A 22,808-nucleotide genomic window follows, 5' to 3' on the forward strand; every position below is an offset into this window, starting at 1 on the left:
TGTGAAATGTTATAGCAAGTTGGCTAAGGAGGCATGGAGCAGACTGGGAACCCAGAGAGGGACCAAGCTGTCCCTGAGGGACTTATCAGCATCTGCCTGAAGAGACGACTTTCTAGGGCACCTGCCACAAAGATACAGCATCGTTGGAAGGAATATGCTCTAACCTCGCTTCTGAAAGTAGAGACTCAGGGTCAGTGTCTCACGGGAGGCGAGGGAGACTCCTCCCTAAGGCAGCTCTTCCTGCAAGGTGCTGCCCTTGCGAACTGGGAAGATTCTTCACTTTAGTTATGGTCCTATTTTCTTGTGTTTTCACTGTGTCCTTTTAGGAGACATCAGGAGATTAATATTAGATTTTGCTGATCTCAAACAAGTTGTGTAATTCACAAATTAATCAGTTTCTTTTAATGTGATCCCTGACTTTGGGTAATGGCATCAGTTTGGGGGAAAAAAAATTCTGACACAGTTTTCATGTGACAGCCTGTGATCCAAACCTGTGCATGCACTGGTTAGAAGAAATACAGAAAAGACCCCTCCACATGAAAATCTTTACTGGGGTGTTTCTTTTTATATTCCAGGTGATCTGCAGGAAGTGTGGAAATTAGGGAATTACAATAAAAGAAAAAAATTGTTATCAAACTAAAATAGCATCTGTGAAAAACAATCATTTTAGAACATAATTCTCTGTTAGATACCACCTAGCTATCAACTATAAAAGGAATTCAAAGTATAAAAGTAAAGAAACGTGAACTAAGACAGTAGGAACCTAAATAAAATGTTTGTGATATAAACTGGAGTCTAAGAAAACTTGTCACCTCAAAACTACGTTTCTTTTTTTTTTTTAAAGATTTATTTATTATTTTTTATTTTTTTATTACAAAGTCAGATATACTGAGAGGAGAGATAGAGAGGAAGTGGAGCTGCCGGGATTAGAACCAGCGGCCATATGGGATCAAGGTGAGGACCTTAGCCACTAGGCCATGCTGCCGAGAACCCAAAACTATGTTTCTTACGGTGTATCAATGGATACATCTTTTAGTCTTGTAGCTCTAGTAGCTCGCCTTTGAGCTCATCTTTGAACTCGCCTCAGAGTTCTGTAAGAAGTCGGTGCTGTCTTTAAAATTATGAGACAGAAAAATTAGATTAATTTTGTATACTGGACAGAGAAAAACATATACAGACTCAAATTTCCTCAAATCTCAGATCTAGAGATGGTAAAGTTGGATCAAGAGATTCTTGAGACTTCTCTGACAAGAGTGCTGGTTCATGGTGAACATGAGCTTGAGCAAAGGAAACGTCGTTCTAGACAAAAGTTGGCGGCAGGAAGAATTCCCCATGAGTCAATGTAGACCAAGATGGCTAATTCCTGGAAACAATCAATACTATGAAAAAAAAAAAACCCTATATGTCATCAAATACATTTGAAAAGTACTGGTTAAAAACTAGAACAGAATTCTTAACCAAAGGAATGTTTGCAACTGTCATCAGTCAGCCCTACAGTGGGGCATCTACTATGCAGTAATCTCAAACTTGTTGAACACAGAATTAACTTTTAAATCCCTTTGGAATGACTGACAGCAATTAACTGAATACCTCAAAATAACTAGTCATGAAGATTTTTGAATATTTCCAACACAGAGAGATGCTAAATGTCTTGAGGGGAAAAAAACAATTATCCTGAGGTGATCATTACACACTGAATACACAAATTGAAATGCCTCATTATACTCCACAAATCTCTATGTCCATTAAGAAATGAAGGTAGTTTAAAAAGTAAAGTCATTGTGAGCCACTATTAATTTGTGAAAAATATTTAGAGGATATTTTAAAGGGTTTTGTTTGTGTCTTCCGGGTTCTGAGACTCATGTGGACCAATGTGCTACATTTTTCTATTGATAACATTTGAAAACATAGTTTTTTAGAATCTATCTTATGTTCCCTGATTCAGTCATCTAATGGTAGGATGATAAATATTCTAAAGTGTTTCGGGCAATTATGTGCTGAATAATTTAAGGAGTCACTTGAAGGAATAATAGGGTAGGTCCCTTTAAACCATGACGCTATAATCTTTTCATATATCTCTCTCCATTCCCAGAACTCTTTTCAATGTGTTCTTTACTTCTGAGTTCCTAAGAGTATAAATAAGGGGGTTGAGCATGGGGTTGAAGAGGCTGTGAAACAGCAGGAGGTATTTCTTTTGTTCTTTGGGGTTCCCGTATCTGGGACCAACATATGTGATTATGGCTGTGCCATAAAAGAGTCCAACCACGCAGAGGTGTGAGGAGCAGGTGGAGAAGGCTTTCCTCTGACCTTCTGCAGACTTGATTCGAAGAATGGCACAGAGGATACACGCATAGGAGACGACAATCGAGGAGAGAGGTCCCACCAGCACAGAAGTCGCTCCAGCTAGGACTATGTTCTCGTTGATGCGGGTATCCGCACAGGCTAGTTTGAGCACAGCCATGATTTCACAAAAGAAGTGATGAATTTTCTGAGACTTACAGAAGGGCAAAGGAACGAGTAACACTAGATGAACCAGGGATATTAGCACTCCAGTGGTCCAGGAAGTCGCAGCCAGCGTGATACATACTCTCCAGCTCATGATGGCAGAATACCGCAGTGGGCGGCAGATGGCCACATACCGGTCATAGGACATCACCACCAGCAGGAGACACTCTGTGATGGCAAATGTAAGAAAGAGGAATGTCTGTGTTACACAGCCAGCAAAGGAAATGGGCTTGGCTGGATTCAGGAGGTTCACCAGCATCTGGGGCACTGTGTTGCAAGCATAGGCGATGTCGACCACGGCCAAGTGTGAGAGGAAGAAATACATGGGGCTGTGCAACCTGGAGTCCAGCCAGATGAGTCCCAGAATGACTCCATTCCCCAGCAGGGTGAGGGTGTAGAACAGCAGGAAGATCCCAAAGAGAAACTCCTGAGTCCTTGGGCCCAGGGGAAACCCCAGCAGGATGAACTCTGTGACGGATGTCTGATTTTCAGCCATCATCCTGTGACAGAAAACTGAGTTAAAGTTCATGATTTAACAGATGTTTAAAAATGAAATTTTTGTTAACTTGTTTGAAATCCTTTTGAGCTAGCAAAATGTATAGGAGCACCCATAATGAGTTTTCATATTTAAATATTTATCCCGTAAGCCTTGTAAAAACAACTTAAGGCATACATGCACACTTATACCTGTGTCTTTTTTTTACAGAAATGATTGATTTATTTGAAAGCCAGAATGACACACAGATAGCATGCAAGCATGAGAGAGACTTGTCTGCTGGTTCATGTCCTAAGTGGCCACAACAGCTAAGGCTGGGCCAGGCCACAGCCAAGTACCAGGACACCAGTGGAGTCTCCCCCATGGGTGCAGGGGCTCAAGGACTTGGGCTACCCTCCAGTGCTTCACAGGAGCATGAGCATGGAGCTGGATTGGAAATGGAGCAGTCTGGCAGTATCCAAGGCAGTGGCTTAACTGGCTGTGCTACAGTACTGGCTCCACATCATCACTATTGTAAGGGACGCGAAAAGTTCAACATCCATGTCTATCATCAGTGTTAACAGTTTTTGCCTGATTTGTTGAGCTACTCCATATCCTTCTACTAAAGACTTCTTCTCTTGGTTTATATTATTCAGAGTCATTCCTCGGGTTTTTCCCAGAAACAATGAACTCTGACTGATGTCCATGTCAAACGAGTAAAATTTCATTAAGTCATATTTTTGAGTTGGAAAGTTTCATCAAGAGCAGAATGTAACATTCACCAATTACTCTCTTGGCCATTCATTTCTTTCCTGCCTGTCTTAAAATACTTCACACTCCCGACAATACTGTCACCTCCACAACGAATATTTCATATTTTTATCCTCTAATCTTACTTCCGTTATTTGATTTTTCTTGATCTGCACGTAGATGGTCAATTATGTGAATGTCCATGTAGATTTGTATTATTTATTACCTACAAATAGTAACAGGAAAATGGCCTCATTGACTTTTGACTTAATGTTCAGAAACATCGTAGAACACTTTTAGACACTGTGTTTGCAGCTGATTGGCAGCAGCCACGTGACTCCTGTGAGGAATGGCACAGCAGGGAAGGGATTTCTGAATTTCCTGAGCAATCAGACTCAATCTTTCCACCTCTTTGATAGCACAGTGAAAACTCAAGAAAAATGTTACATTGCTTTCTCTTGCTTAAATTTTGTGCTCATCTTCTATATTGAATCATTTTGTTTTGGAGTAGCAGACAGAGGCACCAATTCCCAGTTTCAAAGGCCATAAAGTTAGAAATCTAACAACACAAAATCAAGAAAAAACCATCTTAGCTGCATTGGACTTTTCCTCCCAGTATTCTAATGACGATTGTTGTACTCAGGCTGCTGAAAAGCAAGGGGTTGATTGATCTATTGTTCACCCAATGTTGCTTTGAGAGTGAAGGTATCAGTGATTAAAACTCTGAGTATGCTTGTTGCTCGGATGGTGTGTGGCTTCACGAGATGTGTGAAGTAACTGAACGCTTGTACACTTAGTTACTGATCTCAAAATTTTAGATGTCAATCTCTGGTTTTCTAAATATAATTCTGGCCTATTTTTGTAATATTAAATGCTTGCCATCAAGTCACGTGCCCACAAATATCTCTTCATCTTAAAAAAAAATGCTGCCAGTCAAAACTGTGTATTTATGTATTGATTATATTAATACATTGATTCACAATCTATTGAGGAGCATTCATGTGTTTCATTCATACTATTATCTAAAATTACCAATGAGCTGTATTTGAGCATTCAGAGCACAAAACTGAATTTTTGTAGAATATTCAAGTGCTATAGAAAATCTAGCAAGCACTGAAAACTATGTTAGACAATACATGACCAGAACTCACAAAAGTTGATTAGGAGTACCGGATGCCTAGAGCGATCATCCAATAACCGCAGTAATCTTCATGTGGAGAAAGACACCATTTCTAAAAAACGTCTGGATTTGCTGATACTTCAAGTCTTGTTGCTTGTCTGAAAACTACCAAGGAATGATGTTGGATCTTCTGACTGCCTCTGAGGGGAGAAAGCCTAATTAATTCAGCATTTCCACAGAGTATCTTCCCAACTGTCATGAACTTTGTGCAGTGTGTGAGAAAATGATCTTCTTAGACCTGTGTGGTCCTATAAGCACTTGAAGGGCCCTGGCACTGTTATTCCAATTCTCAGAGGATTGAGCCTCTGCCTGTTTGTGTCTCTGAGGAAGCCATGGTGAGTCTTGAGAGGTTAAAGCAAGAGCAAGTAATACTTCCATAATTACAATGCTAAAAACACTTAGTCATACTTTACGAGCATACAACCATTATGGCTACCCTAACACTACGATTTGTTAGAGTTTCACAGATTTTTATGTTGCTTTAGTTCCTAAATATTTGTAAGGCACAAGGGAAGTGTGTGCAAAATCCCTTGCCTGCTTTTCGTTGGACAGTGAAATAGAATCTCAACCTTAAATTCCACAGTCCTATTGCTTTTATTGTAGTTTGGTTCACCAACATTCCTGAATATGGTACGAGAAATTCTGAATCCCAAGGTCTTACTCGTTAGAAATTTTAGATGGAAATTCATACTCCCTCATTCTGGAAAATGTATTTTGAGATGTGAACTCATATTAGACCCTCACTGGGGCTAGATGACTTGTCTGAAAGAAAAATAGATGAGGTACAAGGGCTGAGAAACTTTAGCTATCAAAAATTTCCCTTTGTGATTCACTGCCTACAGACTAGGATGACTGTATATTCTACTTAAAAGAGTAGGATTATAGAACTATCATAATATACATAGGAGTATAGCATTTCACTTCTACAGCATATCATCAACAACCATATAATATATACATGTGTGTACACACACACAGACTTACAGAGAGAAGGAGAGACAGAGAAAGATCTTCCATCTGCTGGTTCACTCCCCAAGTGGCCATAATGACCACAGCTGAGCTGATCCAAAGCTGGGAGCCAGGAGCTTCTGCTGGGTCTCCCAGACAGGTGCAGGGTCCCAAGCTTTGGGCCATCCTCCACTGCTTTCCCAACCCACAGGCAAGGGGCTGGATGGGAAGTGGAATGGCTGGGTTGTGAGCCAGTGCCCATATGGAGTCCCGGTCAATGCAAGGCAAGGACATTAGCCACTAGGAGACTGTGCCAGACCACAACAATCCAATATATTAAAGCTATTTGTCAGCTCCTAAGTCCTATGAGGTCAGCAATTTCTAAGTAACATGACATGCTGGGACCAGTGAAATGCTTGCACGCTTGTCACTTCCTTTCCAGTGATACAGGTCTACTGAACTTCAGATCATGTTGTGAAGGAAAGCATACAACGAACCAATCGTTCTGATGGCCCTGCAGCAGATGCCCTGGCCAAGAGACTGAAATCAGGAAAAGGAAACCACACTTGGAGTATGTATCATTTGCAGTCTGTCCCTTGGTTGAGGCAATCTCTACTTGACTGCTAAATGACATTTGACCATGTGTGGTTGGCCAGGATGTAGGATGCACTGATACTCCCATTTTGTGCTTTCTTACATCTTTTCCCCAGACTTCCATAAACCAACCATTCTTCCAGTTCTAGAAATAGTTAATCTTCACTTCCTTAGAGTCCAAGCATCCTGTCATTTCAGTTTACTTTTCTCTCTGTAAAAGGTGACTACTTGCTGGATTGTTGAAAAATTCAACTTCACAGTACAGTTGAAAGGTTCCATAGATGAGTGCTTGCCATAGTACACAACTATACGTGACTGAATTATCCTTACACCAGGCTGGCTTTGTTTACTGAATATTCAGTTACTGCTAGGAAAGCTCTAGGAAACTGTATGTACTTCAAACAGCTTGGGGAAAATAGGATCAAACAATCTTGGTGTAAAATATTTTAAATTTATGTGTACCAGGGTATTCAAAAAGTTCATGGAAACGCATATTATGAAAACATTGTGTACAGATTTAATTTTTTTGAAATCCAGTTCTATTTTTGAAAAACTTTTTGAAGTGTTCTCGTATAAACTGAGGGAGGAATGTTAGTGATTCAGATGATGCTGGTATCTGAAGCAATCTTTCATTTGGTTTGTTTTCGACTTCCTGCACTTGCTTTTGCCATATCATATACAAAATCCTAAATAGGATAAATGGTTGTTGCAACCATAAAGCTTATGACTTAGCGGGCCTGACAGTGTGTCAGCTCAGGACAGGAAATTGTACCTACACATGTTTTGTACCTTATTGTTGCTCTTTGCCAATGCTCAGTTATTTGTGAGGGACTGCATTTTTAAAAGATTTTTAAAGATCTTACTTGGAAAGTCAGAGCTACAGAGACAGGGACAGACACACACAGAGAAATCTATCTGCTTGTTCGTTCCTCTAATAGCTGCAATGGCCAGAGCCAGCCCAGTTTGGAGTGGGGAGCAGGGATCTTTTTCCAGGTCTCCCACATGGGTGCAGGGTCTTAAGGGCTTGGGTCATCTTCTGCTGCTTTACTAGGCCATAAGTACAGAACTGGGTTAGGAGGTGGAGCAGCCGTGACATGAACAGTCAGCATATGGAAAGTCAACACAAGCAGGTAAAGGATTAGCATGTTATGCCGCCACACAGGCACCAGGGATTACATGTTGGAAGGTGGATTGATTGTGGCTGTAAGTGAAAAGGCTCTGATGCAAAACCTTATTGGATAGTCATGTGATTCCTCTGCTGTTGCCAAGGTGACATTGTATCTACTAGGGAGTTCTCTAAACCTGAGCAGACGTCTTGTCAAATGGCCCAGGTACTAAGACTATAAATTTTAAATGTAGAGCTCGATGAATTGTTAAATAGAAACACAACTGTGAAACAACCATCTAGATGGGGGTGGGTAAGATATTTTTCGAACAATGAAACAAAAATGGCCAACAGACATATAAAATAATGCTCAGGCTCTCTAACCATCAGGGATACTCAAGTGAAGCCCTCAATGAAATTTCACCTCACCCCACTTAGAATGACTATCATCCAAAAGCCAAAAAACAATAAAAGCTGGTGAAGATGTGGCAAAAAAAGGCACACCAATGCATTATCCATGGGGCTGTAAACTAGTTTAACCATTATGGAAAACTGGAGATTCCTCAGAGCTCTGAAAATATATACACCATATTACCTCATCATCCCATGTGGAAATTTACCCAAATGAAATCACCATATGGAAGAGTTATTTGCACCCTCCCCGCCCCCATGTAATTGCAGCTCAGCTCACAGTATCTAAGACATGGAATCAACCCGTATGTCCATCAACTGAGGAATGGATCAAAAAATGTGCTATAAATACATGACATAATACGGCTTAATCAGAAGAACAACCCTCTACCCCCCAAATCCTGTCATTTTCAACAAAATGAATGCAACCTAAAACTGTTAACCTTGGTGAAATAGGACAGTCTCCAAAAGATAAATATTATGTTTACTCTGATACGTGGCGGTTAATATAGAATGCAAACATCTTTTTCTGTAGCCACCCTATTTTGCACTAGCACCTCAGTAGTTCTTGCTCCTCTCTAGGTATAACTTAGTACCCACTATTCAACCTTTCTCATCCTTTCCTTTGCTCTTCCCGCCCCAGCCTCCGACAGTCCCTGTTACACTTTTACTTTTACGAAATCACTTACATTTGACCTCTGAGTGAAATAGTGATACTTGCCTTTTTGTGGTTGGCTTATTTCTCTTAAAGCAGTAAATTCCAGTTCCACACATGTTGTTATAGCTTAGTAGTATTCCATTGTGTACATTGGACATATTTACGCATTCATCAGGGATGAGCACTTCTGGTGACTGTGGGTGGTGCTACAATGAACATGGAATGCTGATGTTTGGAACTGCTGGGCTAATTATTTTAGGAGCTGCCCTGCTCATTGATTAGTAGGAGTTCTTTATAGAGCCTAAATATCAGCATTTGGTTAGGCATTTGTACTCGGAATATCACTTTTAAGACTGTATCTTGCCTCGACTTTTTTCTGATGATCAGAAACCCCTAACTTTAATGAAATCTCACGTACTGGCTTCTTCCTTTTAGTATAAATGCTTTTAGCTTCTTACACTTGAATCATAGAGTACATGTTTTGTGATTCTTTCACGTCACTCAGCATAATTCTCTTGAGATTCTTCAAGGTTCGCTTGTGTGTTAATAATCTGATCTTTCCTGTTACTGAGCAGTGTTTAATTTTGGTACCTAGGAATGGGATTTTTACTTTATATGTGGAGATGTAGAGGTAGCTCAGGCAAAGAAAGCTGAAAGATCTTGGAGGATATCCGTTGGAGCTGTAAAATTGTAGAGCCAAAATTAGGAGCCCAGAGAGCTGGAGCAACCATCAGCATTTCATAGCCATTCAGAAACGCTGTTCGTGTAAGCCTGAAGCAGAAGACGGAAGACAAGTTGGTGTGAGGCTGGGCCTCCGAGGAGCTTCCCCTGTTACAATGTGCACAGGATCTTGCCTTGGGGCTCGCTAGCTTAGTGTCCATTCTGAAGACATTCAACCTCACAGTGGAACAATTTCTCCTTTCTACTTCAATTTCAACTTGGAAGCACATCACTTCCGTTTTTTAATTTTGTAAAGACAGTTTTATAGGCTCACAATTGAAAGTTGGACTTGAATCTCTGATGAGACTCTGAATTTGGGCTTTTGAGTGATGCTGAAAGACTTAAGAGCTTGAGATCACTGAAAATGGAATGAAATGCCTTTAGCATTGTGAGAATGACTTCCGGGGCCAGCTGTGCAATCCTATCATTGTGAGGATGTTTGTCTTCACTAAGTTTCAAGTGTTGGAAACTTTGTTCCCACAGTGGTGATATTGGGAGATAGTGAGAACCTCTAAGAGGCAGGATCTAGTGAGAGGTTCTTAGGTTCCTTTGGCTATTGCTCTTAGAAGGGAGTATTGTTTCTTTATAATGCATTATCCTGAGCACAAGTTGTTACAAGAGCCTGATCCTTGAGTCACTCTCCGGCTTCCTGTTTTGGGATGTGATCCTACCTCCCCCACACACATTCTGTCCTGTTGGTTGTCCCTTGTGGGAATCAACACTAGGTGGTTTGGACTTCCAACACCCTAATGTATGAATTCAATAAATTCCTGTTTTTCATAAAGTTAGCCTGAATTTTGTACTTCATTATGGAAATGAAAAATTCATCAACACACTAATCTCCCATTCTAACTCCAAAATACGTGCTGTCACTGGCCAGCGATCTTGGCTGATCTCTGTCTAGGACGATTAGTTTTTGAAATGGGGGTCACTGAAGTCTTTAAATACAAGTGGGAAAGGTCTGTAATTCTCGTAAAGTTTTATCAGTTTTACACAGCATAATTTGAAGCTGTGTTGGGTGCAATAACATTTAAGATTGTTGTCCTCTTGCCAGATTAAAACTCATTGTTACCTAATCTCTCTACTTTTGGCAATTGTCTTTGTTTTATGTGGTATGAATATGAGCATTCTTACTTTCCTTTAGTAAGTGTTTACAGAAAACATCATTTTTTTCAGGCTGCCTATTTAGAAAGTGCCTGATTTTTGATGTCAGGACTTTTGAAAGTTAAAACTTTAAAACTTACAAGTTTTGCATTTTACAATAGTGCAAAAGTGACACACATCAACAGAAACCAAGCTTTGAGGTTTGATTTTGGTTTCTTCCTGGGCTAATGGGTAAAGAACTGATACCTTACAGTTTAATGTGCTACTAAGTTAAAACACATTAAGTGTGCTTTAAAGTGTGCTACTTGGGCCAGGCGCGATAGCATAGCAGTTAAAGTCTTTGCCTTGAATGCGCCGGGATCCCCTATGGGCACTGGTTCTAATCCCGGCAGCCCCACTTCCCATCCAGCTCCCTGCTGTGGCCTGTAGCCTGGGAAGGCAGTTGAGGATGGCCCAAAGCCTTGGGACCCTACACCTGTGTGGGAAATCCAGAAGAAGCTCCTGGCTCCTGGCTTCAGATTGACTCAGCTCCGCCCATTGTGTCCCCTTGGGGAGTGAAACATCGGATGGAAGATCTTCCTCTCTGTCTCTCCTCCTCTCTGTATATCTGCCTTTCCAATGAAAAGAAATAAATCTTTAAATAAATAAATAAATAAATAAATAAATAAAACGTGCTACGTAACATGTGCTACTATGTTTGCTAGGTTAGAGTTATTAAATGCACTTTTCACAGTTCTAGCCTATGCTGAGTTAATATTAAGATATAAATGTACTGTTATTTCAGAGTCATTTTATTGTTGTAAGTAAAGTGAGATTTTTTTGTAGCCAAAATACAAAAACTAGATATAAGTGTCATGCCTTTTAAATACACTGATCCACTCTCTTGTCTCTATATTGGTGCATATAGATAATTTACACCTAATCTAATTATTTATATCTTCGTTTTTATGCCTGACATTTTATTTACCCTTTTGTTTTCCATATCAACACCTTCCCTGGGTGCCCCAATATTGCTGAATATTGGCAGTGGGAAGGACCGTATATATTTCCCGGAACTGCACCTCTTACAGGACACCACCTCTACCCTCAGATTGAGATAACCTTCAGTTTACTGACTACACTGCCTTGTGCTTGAACTGCTGTTCTAGTCCAGATAAGACATTCATTATTGGAACACTAAAGGAGGAAGATGCTAGGATCTCTAAAACTGGAAGAAGAAAATTGACTGGCACAATGGTTGGGGCTCTTTGCTACATACACCCCTCTAGGCAGGTCTAACGGAGGTGATTCTCAACACGACCATAGTCCACTGTTGCCTTGCGCTAATACTTGGTTCCTGACATTGCTGCTTCCAGCTTAACCATTCAGGTTCATGGCCCGTTATGTTTTGTTTCCAGCTTGGACCCTGAAAAAGCGATGTGGAGAGTTGAAGGATAAGGATCCTGGTCTAAACCCTATGGGGTCCTTCAGACCTGACCACAGACAATCACAAAGCCTTTGTTGTAAGGGAGGGAAGACGACTTTCCTGCATTAAACGTGATACATGGACAATGCATTGTCGTTTCTGAAAGGGGGCTGTAGTCACAGATCAGACTTTTTGGTCAGTCTCACTCATAAATACTGCTTTTCTACCTCAGGTGCCTCCATTTGGAGGGTGCTTTAGCTTGGCAAACTCTGGCAGTACTATTCCTCATGCCTACATGTTCTTAGAGGGAGAGTGGGACAACTGGAAGACGCCTGTTTCACACTTTGGTATTGAGTATATATTTGGTATTTTTCCTCTTTATTCCTGTCCCCTCTCTCCCTCTGATTCTTTGTGTATGTTTCAGTTTGTAAAAATACTTAGATCATTTGTGAGGGAATCCTTCAGTAGTGTAATGGTCCTTTTGCCTGAACTGATCCAACTGACCTTTGACCAGAGCATGGCAGTCAGAACTTACGGCTTTAATATCTTGCCTGTATTATCAGGGTTAATGATGACAAGCTTGACAACTTGCATTTTAACTTATTGCTTTGTTTGACTACCCAGACACCTGGCCACTCAGCTATCTCCAGTTTAGTCTAGCTCTTCAGAGAAATACGATTGATTCTTGTGCATACACCTTTTATCCTGCCCCTCTGCTAAATTTGTTACTGCTGATTTTCAGTCAATTCTGTAAGATTTTCTTATACAAGATTATGTCACCTGACTATATTACTTTACTCATTCTTTTCCATGCTGTGTGCCTTGTGTTCATTTTGTTTGCTTCTCTTGAGCCAGGCGAACTGGGCCTGATTAAGTCCCCCACGCCAGGGCTCACGAACCTGGCACACACTCTACTGGTGGGCCCAACGACCCTGGCAGGTGAACTGTGCCCCCATGGATCCATCACACACTGCACAGGTGGGCCAAATGACCTAGAGCAAATGACCTGGGCCTGTTGGAGCCCCACACTTGAGGCTCAGAGGCCTGAAACACGCTGTGCAGGTGGACCCAAAGACCTGAGCCAGGCAACCCAGGCTCCACTGGACACCCCAGCCCCCAGAATTCATAAGCCTGGAAGCTAGCACACAGGTGGGCCTAAGAATCTGGGCCAGGTGACCTAGTCTCCACTGGACCCACCACCCCTGGAGCTCATGGACCCAGCATCCATCTCGCAGGTGGGCCAAAGGGGCCTTGTCCCCAGGGCTCACAAACTGAGTACTGACCATGCTGGCAGGCTCGAAGACCTGGGCCAGACAATCTGGCCCTCCCTCGGACACCCTGTCCCTGGGGCTCTCAGACCCAATACCCACCAGGTGGTGGGAGACACTTGGGTTGACTCCAAATGTTGGCTTTTGTGAATAGTGGCACTCTTAAACATGGTGATGCATGTCTGTCTTGGTTACTGTTCATTCATGTCTTGTAGGTACATGTCTAGTGAGATTGCTGGATCATGTACGAGTCTACTTCGCTTTGCTAAGAAATCTCCAGAATGTTTTCCACAGCGGCTGCACTAATTCACATTTCTACCAAAAGTGCTTAAGTGTTGCCATTTTTTAAATTATTTATTATTTATTATTTTTAATTCATTAATTACATTGTATTATGTGACACAGTTTCATAGGTACTTGGGTTCTCCCCACCCCTCCCCAAACCCTCCCACCATGGTGGATTCCTCCACCTTGTTGCATAACCACAGCTCAAGTTCAGTTGAGATTCCCCCATTGCAAGCATATACCAAACATAGAGTCCAGCATCTTATTGTCCAGTCAAGTTCAACGGCTTCTTAGGTATACCTTCTCTGGTCTGAAGACAGAGCCAGCAGAGTATCATCCCGATCAATTAAAAGCTCCAACATACCATCAGCAAAAATTTACATCATTATGGAATTAATTGACATAGTAATGAGTAACCAATATGGTAAAAGTAAATGCGAGTTCCTAGCCACCTTCTGTGACCACCTCACTTACATTTCAATTTTAGTTTATACACAGCATATAACATTCATAACATAACATGTTATACATAACATCATATCATGTTAAATTAAGGCAAACATGTGGTATTTAACCTTTTGGGATTGGCTCATTTCCCTTAGCATTATGGTTTCCAGTTTGGCCCATTTGGCCACAAAGAACTGCATTTTGTTTTTTTTAATAGCTGAGTACTATTCCATGGAGTAGATGAACCATAGCTTTCTTATCCAGTCCTCTGCTGATGGGCATTTTGGTTGCTTCCATGTTTTTGCAATTACTGATTGTGCTGCTATGAACATAGGAGTGCATGTTGGTTTCTCATAAAACAAGTGTTCTGGATATATTCCTAGGAGTGCTATAGCTGGGTCATACGGTATGTCGATTTTGAGTTGTTTGAATATTCTCCATACTGATTGCCATAGAGGCTGTACCAATCTGCAGCCCCACCAGCGGTGGAGTAGGGTTCCTTTTTCCCCGCAACCTCGCCAGCAAGTGTTGTTGGTGTTTTTCATGTGGGCCACCCTTACTGGCGTTAGGTGGTATCTCATTGATGTTTTAATTTGAATTTCCCTTATTGCCAGGGAGCTTGACTCTATGCTTGGCAAATTCTTGCAGGGAGGGAATTTCAACTGAACTTGAACTATGGTTGTGCAGCGGGGTGGAGGAACCCACCATGGGGGGAGGGTGGGGGGCAGAATCCCAGATTCTATGTAATTACAACACAATGTAATTAATGAATAAATTTAATTAAAAAAAAAAGAATTGAAAGACACTATTAAAAGACATAATATAAGAGTTATGGGAGTCCCAGAAAGTGCAGAAAGAGAAGCTGGGTTTACAAATGTATTTGATGAAATAATAAGGGAAAATTTCCTTAATCCAGAAAAAGAATTGGGAAACAATATCCAGGAGGGGCACAGAACTTGCAACAGCCTTGATCAAAAACGATCTTCACCACGACACATGATCATCAATCTCTCTTCAATTGAACATAAGGAAAAGATCCTTAGATGTGCACATGAAAACAGTCAACTGACATGTGAAGGAATGCCAATTAAACTCACAGGAGACCTCTCATAGCAAACTCTACTGGCCAGAAGAGAATGGAGTGACATATTCCAGATTCTAAAAGCAAAAAATTGTCGGCCCAGGATAACGTACCTAGCAAAGCTTTCCTTTATCTTTGAAAACGAAATAAAATTCTCCCACAGTAAAAAAAAGTTAAGAGAATATGCCCCTTCCAAACCTGCCCTACAAGTGATACTTAAAGATGTTCTCTTCAAAGAGAAGAACAGTGCCCACTAAAACAAAAAGCAAATGTGAAGAACATCCCAGTAAAATAACAACAGAAGATTAAATGAATGAACAACCCGTTGCTAAGATGATAGGACCAAATTACCAACCATTCATACTATCCCTGAATGTAAATGGCTTAAACTCATCAATCAAACATCATCAATTAGTAGACTGGGTTAAAAAAAAACAAAACCCATCTATTTGTTGCCTGCAGGTGACATATCTCATCACAAATATCAGCAGAAACTACATCTCATGGATTTTTTTTTTTAGTTTCATCTCTTCAAAACAGTTTTTTCTCATTAAATTCTTCAGTGACTTATAGATTATGCAGTAGTATTATTTTCTTCAAGAAGGTTCTTGACTTTCTTTTTCATTTCTTCAGTGACACAGTACTCATTAATTAGCATGTTATTTAACTTCATGGTGTTTTTAATCTTCCTGGTGTTGATGTTGCATTGTGGCTTTTCATTTAAGGGGATGTATGGTAACTGTGTAATGGAGACTATCATATCCAGATGCGAGGATACAATGCAGAATGAATCTCTACCTCCAGACAAAGATGGACTCCCAATGAAACTGTTTACTATGTCTTGACAATAGGATGCTGGACTCTCTGCCATTGTCCATGCCCGCAATAATGGACATATGACTGTTTATGAAGAATTATACTATAGCAAATGGTATAGCGGAACTCAGTGAGGGGGAGAGGTTTGGGGAGGAGGTAAGGGAAATCTCAGGGCCTATGGAACTGTATCATAAAGTGATGATAATAACAATAAGTAAAATGAAAATAAATATATTAATGAAATATATAAATAAACATATATATTTATTTTGTAACTTGCAACTTCACTGAATTTTTTAGCAATATTTTTTTTGAGGAGTGTTAAAGTTTTCCACATACAACATCGTGTTTCATAGATTGAAGGAGCAAGAGTTAAAAGCCGGTCCTTTCCAGCTTCTTTCCAGATAGATTCAGTATTTACACAGGAGGACATGAAACAGGAAATGAAGGGTGGGAGAGAGGAAAGAACAAAGACTTTAAGAAGAGGAAAAGCACTCTAATCTAAATATTACTCCACTAATTTGTGACCTATAAGGAAGGCAAGATCATAAACAGCTAAGCCAACCATACAATGTGTCCTATGTATTTATTATACGCTGAGTATGGGTTTGGTTTTGTTAGTTTAACTGGTTACTCTCCCAACTATAAAATCCAAGAATCTCCAAAGTTTTACACAATCTGCCTCAACTTCAGAGTATTCTGAAGACTTAGGTTCTATCAATATATCAAGAAATTTTTTAAAATCCATGATAAATAAGCAATACCGAACCTTTTCGCAATCCAAGGAGGACCAACCGAACAATAATTCATCAGCGAGAAAAACTCTCTTAAGAACTACAACACCTAATGCAGGCCAGTACTTGTAACTGCAGCACCTTTTGGGTGAGTCTTCCCGAGGTCTAACAGGTCGTGCCAATTAATTTGCATTTCTGGGCAGAGTGTGCAAGTTTGTACCACTCTCAGCTTGGGACTTACTCAGTCCTCTCTGTGCCCTGCAACAACCCTCTGTAAATCTCACTTGGTCACATTTACTTCTATTCAGTTCTTCTGGATTTGCTTTGTTGGTGTTGTTTAATATTTCCACATATATTTTTGTAAGAAACTTTATCTGGAGTTGTTATTTTCTGCCTTTTTCCTCTTTTAGTATCCGACTGATACTGGTCTCACAGTGTAAGCTCAGCAATGTTTTTGTTGCCTCTTATTTTTAGAAGAAATAGTATTGATTCTTCTTTTTAAAAGTTTCAACGTTTAGCATAACTTACCACTCAGCAATGTGGTCCATGGATACATTTGGTAAACATTCCAGAAGTATATACTTCACCTCTTTATTTATTACACATTTATTCAGGTTATTTGTCTTTGAGTAACTAAGAAGATAGCACCTTTCTAATAATCCTCACCCCCCCTGTTTAAAATTAATTGGCTTAACAGGGAGAGAGGAAAAGAGAGAGAAGGAAGGAAAGAGAGCTCCCACTCATTAGTCTACAAATGCTAAAGTGAGGACCTTAACCCAGGTTTTCCGTGACAGGGACCCAGTTCATGGGATATCAATGCTACCACCCAGGCCCTGCATTAGCCAGAAGCTGGGGTCTTCATGGAGCCCAAGCTGGGAATCAAACCTAATCACTCTGATAAGGAATGAAGATGTCTTAACTGCTAGGCTAAAACCCACCTTCAGGAATTTTTTTTAAAATATAAGCATCTGATTGTTGGCATACAATTCAGTTTTCCTTTAGAATCCTTCCATATCTGTAACACTAGCATAGGACATGTCAAGGATGGTCAGGTGTGAGTGGAAGTACTTGAGGATGTGCAGTCTACAGCGCAGAAAATGACTTCCAAGATCCTGTTATTCACCAGCAGACTGAGGATATGTAACAGGGAGAAGACACAGAAAGGAGCACATTGAACTCTGCACTGACCTGGAATCCTAACAAGACGAATGCACTGGCCCATGACTGGCTGCCTCCCATTCCTCAGGAACAGTCTGTCAAGAACTCAAGAGCGACAGAACGATCAGAACTGGAGACAATGAGACTTGGTGCTACTTATTTCAACAAGCTCCAAAAAGTCATATGCTTGCTCTAATTTGACAGTTTCCCCAGCTTCCCAAATTTTATTACCTTTATGGTCTTTTCTAATTTAATTTAATTTTTAATTTTTGTTTTATGATATAGTTCTATAGTCTCTGGGATTTCTCATCCCCCTAAGTTTCCATTCCCTGCTTACTGATCCCCCCCTTGGTTTTACAATGAACAGTCATGAGTCCATCATGCTGGTACTGAAGTGTTCTCCCGACACTGTAGGCATGGTTATGTTGGACAGTTCAGCATCCTACTGTCAGGATAGTTTCAACAGTTTCACTGGGAGTCCATCTTTGTTCTGTATGCACAGACATACTGCACTTTGCACATGTGGTCATATCTCTGCTGCACTTGCACTATACACCCCCTTCAATACACAACCTGTGAACACAGTCCACAACAGGGTGAAAAGTAATAGATTTTCAGCAACGTGAAGTTAACTAAAACATGCTACAAACATGGGTTGCTAGAGTGATGAGAATGAAAATACAAAACCTCCTTGTATGAATAGATGCTAGTGAGTGACCCTTGTGCCGCTGAAGAAATTACAATCAAAACTAGACCTTCATTACTCATGAGATGTAGCACAGACAGTGCTGGAAGGGACATTCACACTCTCAGGTGTTTATAAACAATCCATCTCTTATGGATGATCAATTCATGAATCCCAAGAATTTTTGAAAAAGATACAAATAACTAGGAAGTGCAAAAAAGGTAAAATTTCTAGCAAAAATAATTGATTGGACACCACAAAACTGCAAATTAAAACAAGAAAGACACCATTCCACAAGAAGATGAGCAAAACAACCCCAGGCAACACTGGGCAGCACCAGGGGACCAGCTCTTAGGACTAGAGCTGAAGGAGAGATGGCTCCAACTTCGTGCTCTTCACATGGTTGTGGCGTTGTTGGCATGGTCAGTAGCAGGGACTGTAATAGTTTGTCGTCTAGGTATGTTTAGAAGTTTCACTGCTTTTTGAACTATTTGAGATTAAAGTATTGACATGGTGCCCGTTTATTCTTAAATTGTTTTTCTATTTTTTCATTGATGCTTTGAAAGGGTACAGCGTGTCTTCACATACAGCAAGCAACTCACATTACATCCACCGATAATGAGACCAATGAACACTGTGTGCCTACTTATGAAACATACCCTGAAAGACATGTTTTCCTGCAGAAAATGAATTAGTCTGAAGGAAAACTTGAGAAATGTTTTACACTCTATCTTTAATTATCTTCTATTACAGAGATGCTGTGTCTCTGGAGAATGAGGCTTATCTGTATCTTCAGGAGGAATCACCTCTTTTAACTGTTCTTATTGATCAAGGCTGTTCATGGAATAGGTGTCTAAGTTTATGAATTTCCCTTAATTAACTAGAATACAAAATACCTTCTTGATAGCATACCTACCAAAGAGATGAGATCCCTTCTAAACCTCTTTAGGGTACTTCAGTGAGTATAGTGGGTAAACACGGTGTATTTTTTTTCAGGCAGCCACAGCCATTTTCCAACTCAATATAGACTTACCTGAGAACTCACTTATCTACAGCTGACATTTCTCAAAGCAATCTTCAAAAGTTTACAGTGTTTCTGCCATTGAATTCCTCTTACATTCCTACTTATTCAATGACTGCACCAATAATTATGAACTAAAATCACACCCATGACCCAAGAGATTTAGTTGTAATTACCTGAAAACACGTGGTCTGTTCTTCAAAAGCCTGCTGTAAGCCATGTGTGATAAAATACATGTGTATCTACACACATTTTAAAGTGTTGTGGCATTCATTATTTAAAGATGCTGTTGAGCTTGTAATTCCTATAGGGATAAAAGCATTCCATGGTTTAGTGTGTAGTGAGGAGTCAAGTCATCTCAAGATGTCCAATCAAGTCAAAATCTGTGAGCAACAGGAAAAGACCTTTTTAGCTACAACCTTAGAAATCAGTATTTCTTGTTCTTAATAACACAGGGAAATCTGAAGGCTGAGGTTCCAATTCTTCTTTCATATATGGTCACTTGTTAGAAACCTTAAACCTGCACTACACAAATGCAAACTATGGAGCTTAGTATTGTTTTAATCAATCACAAAATGTACCATGATGAAAATATTAGTAACACAGAAAATGTTGGGGAGGCAGGGGACATGCGGTAACCTGTGTACTGTGCGCTCAGTTTATCTGTAAACATAGTAGTTTTAAAAATGTCTATTGCTACTTTGAGGCCAGGACTTAACTACCAATAATCACAATGCTAGTGGCATCCTGAAATAGTGTGGGTAACATGACATATGGATCTGCACCAACCGGGGTGAAAAGAGTTGGCCATTTCCAAGCATGCACCTTTACTTACGGGCACTGGGAATACCCCTGGACCCAGGGGTCCAGGGTCCAGAACACCTTCACCCACGACAGCGCAGGAGACCAGGTAGAACCTGCCGAGGACAGGGAGAAGCTGCTGAGCTGGCAGGACCGCCACAGAACGACAGCATTTTCATACCACGCAAGTAAGTGCGCATTGTTCCAGAACCCTTTTCTTGGACGACGTAGCCTAGGGTGTGCTTACCTGGTGTTTGCAGGTGCCAGCCTCGGCAGCCTGTCCTGACCTGCTTCCTGACGATCATGGCCCTTTTCTGTCTTCTTTGCCAGGACACTGAGAGGCATTGCCTCCAATGTTTTCCTTCTGAAAAACATCAATTTTGAGACAGGCGTGACAGCAGTTTTCCTTCTGGGAATGCTGGTGTGTGGAGCCATCCTGCGAAGCTGTCTTCCTTTCCTGGGTCTCTCTCTAGGGACCTTCATTCCCTCAAGCGGGCATCTTCAGTTGCTGGCCTCCATGGGGTCCTGGCCACCAGCGACCTCTGTGGCCTAAAGCACGAGGGGGAGAGGCGTCAGAGGTGCCCCTAGGCCAGCCGGCTCTTTCCATTGAGGGTAGAATCCCGCGGCGTGAGCGGGCCTCTGGCTTGGACAGGATGTGTCCGCGTCACCATCACGCAGGGCGATGGGTGGGGCTCTGTCTGTGTGTCCATCTCCACAGTCTGAGGCCGTCATGGAGGCTGAGGCTGGGAAGGCCGGAGCTGCGTCCAGGAAAGCTGGTTGACTTAGACACGGGTGTGCTGTTCACACAGGGCCCCACGAGACAGCCTTGAGAGAGCCTGGAGACCTGGGGACGCCAGGCTGTGTCTGGGATGCTGTGGTGGGCATTATCGCGGAGAGGGATGGATGTCCATTAAGAGAAAGCCACCACCTGGAGGTGAGGCTGCTGTGCTTGTTGGACATCTGAGCCCTGTCAACCCCGAGAACGTGGACTGAGGAGCTGGCGTGCTGTGCAACTTCTGGGGACAAGGAGGGACCTAGTGGGCCGAGATGAGATGCAACATGATTGGGCGTGAGGCAGAAGAGATGAGACAGTGTGACGTGCATGGCAGAAGAGAGGAACACAGACATGACGTGAGGTGTGCTATGGAGGAGAGAGTTGTGCGACAAGGAGAGGCATGAGGTGACATGTTGGGTGGAGAGGCAATGAGATGTGAGGTGCTGACATGGTGTGTGGGGCAGGCACAGGTCAGGAGGACATGCAGGGCAGTGTAGAAGACATGATGTGATACAGGGCACAGGGCACTCATGACGTGAGAGGCAGTTTCAAGAGTGAAATAAGCTGCAGGGGAGCAGCGGTGTGATGTGGGATCACTATGAGACGTGTGTGTGTGGGGGGGTGGGCTGGGAGATGAGATGTGTGCACGGAGGAGAAGGGATGTGAAGTGTCTGATGTGTAGAGGACATGAGACTTTGGGCAGTGAGGATGCAAGGTTGCTGTGAGTTGGGTCCAGGAACTCATGGAGTAGTGGTGATATCAGGACATGAGTTTGGGGACATACATGGCAGTGGAGGTGCTGGTTTCTGCTTCATAGCCGCGAGCAGAATGCTGGCCATGCAGGCCTGGTATGGTCACTAGAGCAGTGGCCCTAGTGTCTAGTGCATCGGTGTGGTGGCGCTGGGAGTTCCAGCATGGAATTTGGACAGCTCCATGAACTGGAGTTAGCATTAGCCTGATACCTGTACACATCTCTTCCAAAATGACCTGTGGCAGCTGGATTCCAGCTCAGCAGATCTATGAGGGGTCCTGGCCTGAACTTCTTGTTCCTTTTGTGTCCATTCTGTCCCCAGGGGAAGAACCACTTGTGTATTCAGCTTCTCCTGCCCTCTCTCCCACAGTGCTGCTCTCATCCTCTGACACACGTACCTACCCTTTCCTCCTACAGCCCAAGCGAGATTCATCCCAGGCATGCAGGGATGGTTCAACATCCGCAAAACAATAAATGTGATACATCACATCAACAAATTGAAAAATAAAACCATATGATCCTCTCAATAAATGCAGAGAAGGCATTTGATAAAATCCAACACTACTTCATGCTAAAAACTCTAAACAAGATAGGCATAGAAGGAACATTCTACAACACAATCAAAGCAATTTATGAAAAACCCAATGCCAGCATCATACTAAATGGGGAAAGATTGGAAGCCTTCCCACTAAAATCTGGAACTAGACGGAGATGCCTACTCTCACCACTACTCTTCAATATAATTTTGGAAGTCCTTGCCAGAGCTATTAGGCAAGAAAAAGCAATCAAAGAAATAGAAATTGGAAATGAGGAATTGAAATTATCACTATTTGCAGATGACATGATTGTCTACATAGGAGAACTAAAGACTCAGTCAAGAGACTATTGGAACTCATAAGAGACTTTGGCAGAGTAGCAGGATACAAAATTAATGAACACAAATCAATGGCACTAGTGCACGCATGGCTAAGAAATTGTAAGCACAGTCCCCTTTAAACTAGAAAAGAGGAATCTTAAATATGTAAGAATTAAGCTAACTAAATATGTGAAAGACCTCTATGAAGAAAACTTATAAATCATTTAAAAAGGAAATAGAAGAAGACCTTGAAAATTGGAGAACCTTACCATGTT

At 41.5% G+C, this 22,808-nt stretch overlaps 1 protein-coding gene and 1 long non-coding RNA gene across 3 annotated transcripts; both read right to left on the reverse strand.

Annotated features, from left to right (window-relative positions):
- Window positions 1-1,309: 1,309 nt before the first annotated feature.
- Window positions 1,310-20,213, reverse strand: LOC131483397 (uncharacterized). 2 transcript variants are annotated; one of them, XR_009247637.1, is made up of 3 exons: window positions 20,186-20,213; window positions 19,527-19,733; window positions 1,310-1,363 (listed from the first exon to the last, which is right to left on the reverse strand). It is a non-coding gene; the product is annotated as an uncharacterized LOC131483397 (long non-coding RNA). The 2 variants fall into 2 exon arrangements; XR_009247638.1 differs by lacking the exon at window positions 1,310-1,363 and adding an exon at window positions 17,522-17,616.
- Window positions 2,069-3,001, reverse strand: LOC101529496 (olfactory receptor 2A7-like). Its single transcript, XM_004597809.2, has one exon. It carries the CDS (start codon window positions 2,999-3,001, stop codon window positions 2,069-2,071), a length of 933 nt encoding a protein of 310 aa, XP_004597866.2.
- Window positions 20,214-22,808: the final 2,595 nt, after the last annotated feature.

Source organism: Ochotona princeps, chromosome 25, assembly GCF_030435755.1.
Source record: "Ochotona princeps isolate mOchPri1 chromosome 25, mOchPri1.hap1, whole genome shotgun sequence".
Taxonomy (NCBI): Eukaryota; Metazoa; Chordata; class Mammalia; order Lagomorpha; family Ochotonidae; genus Ochotona; species Ochotona princeps.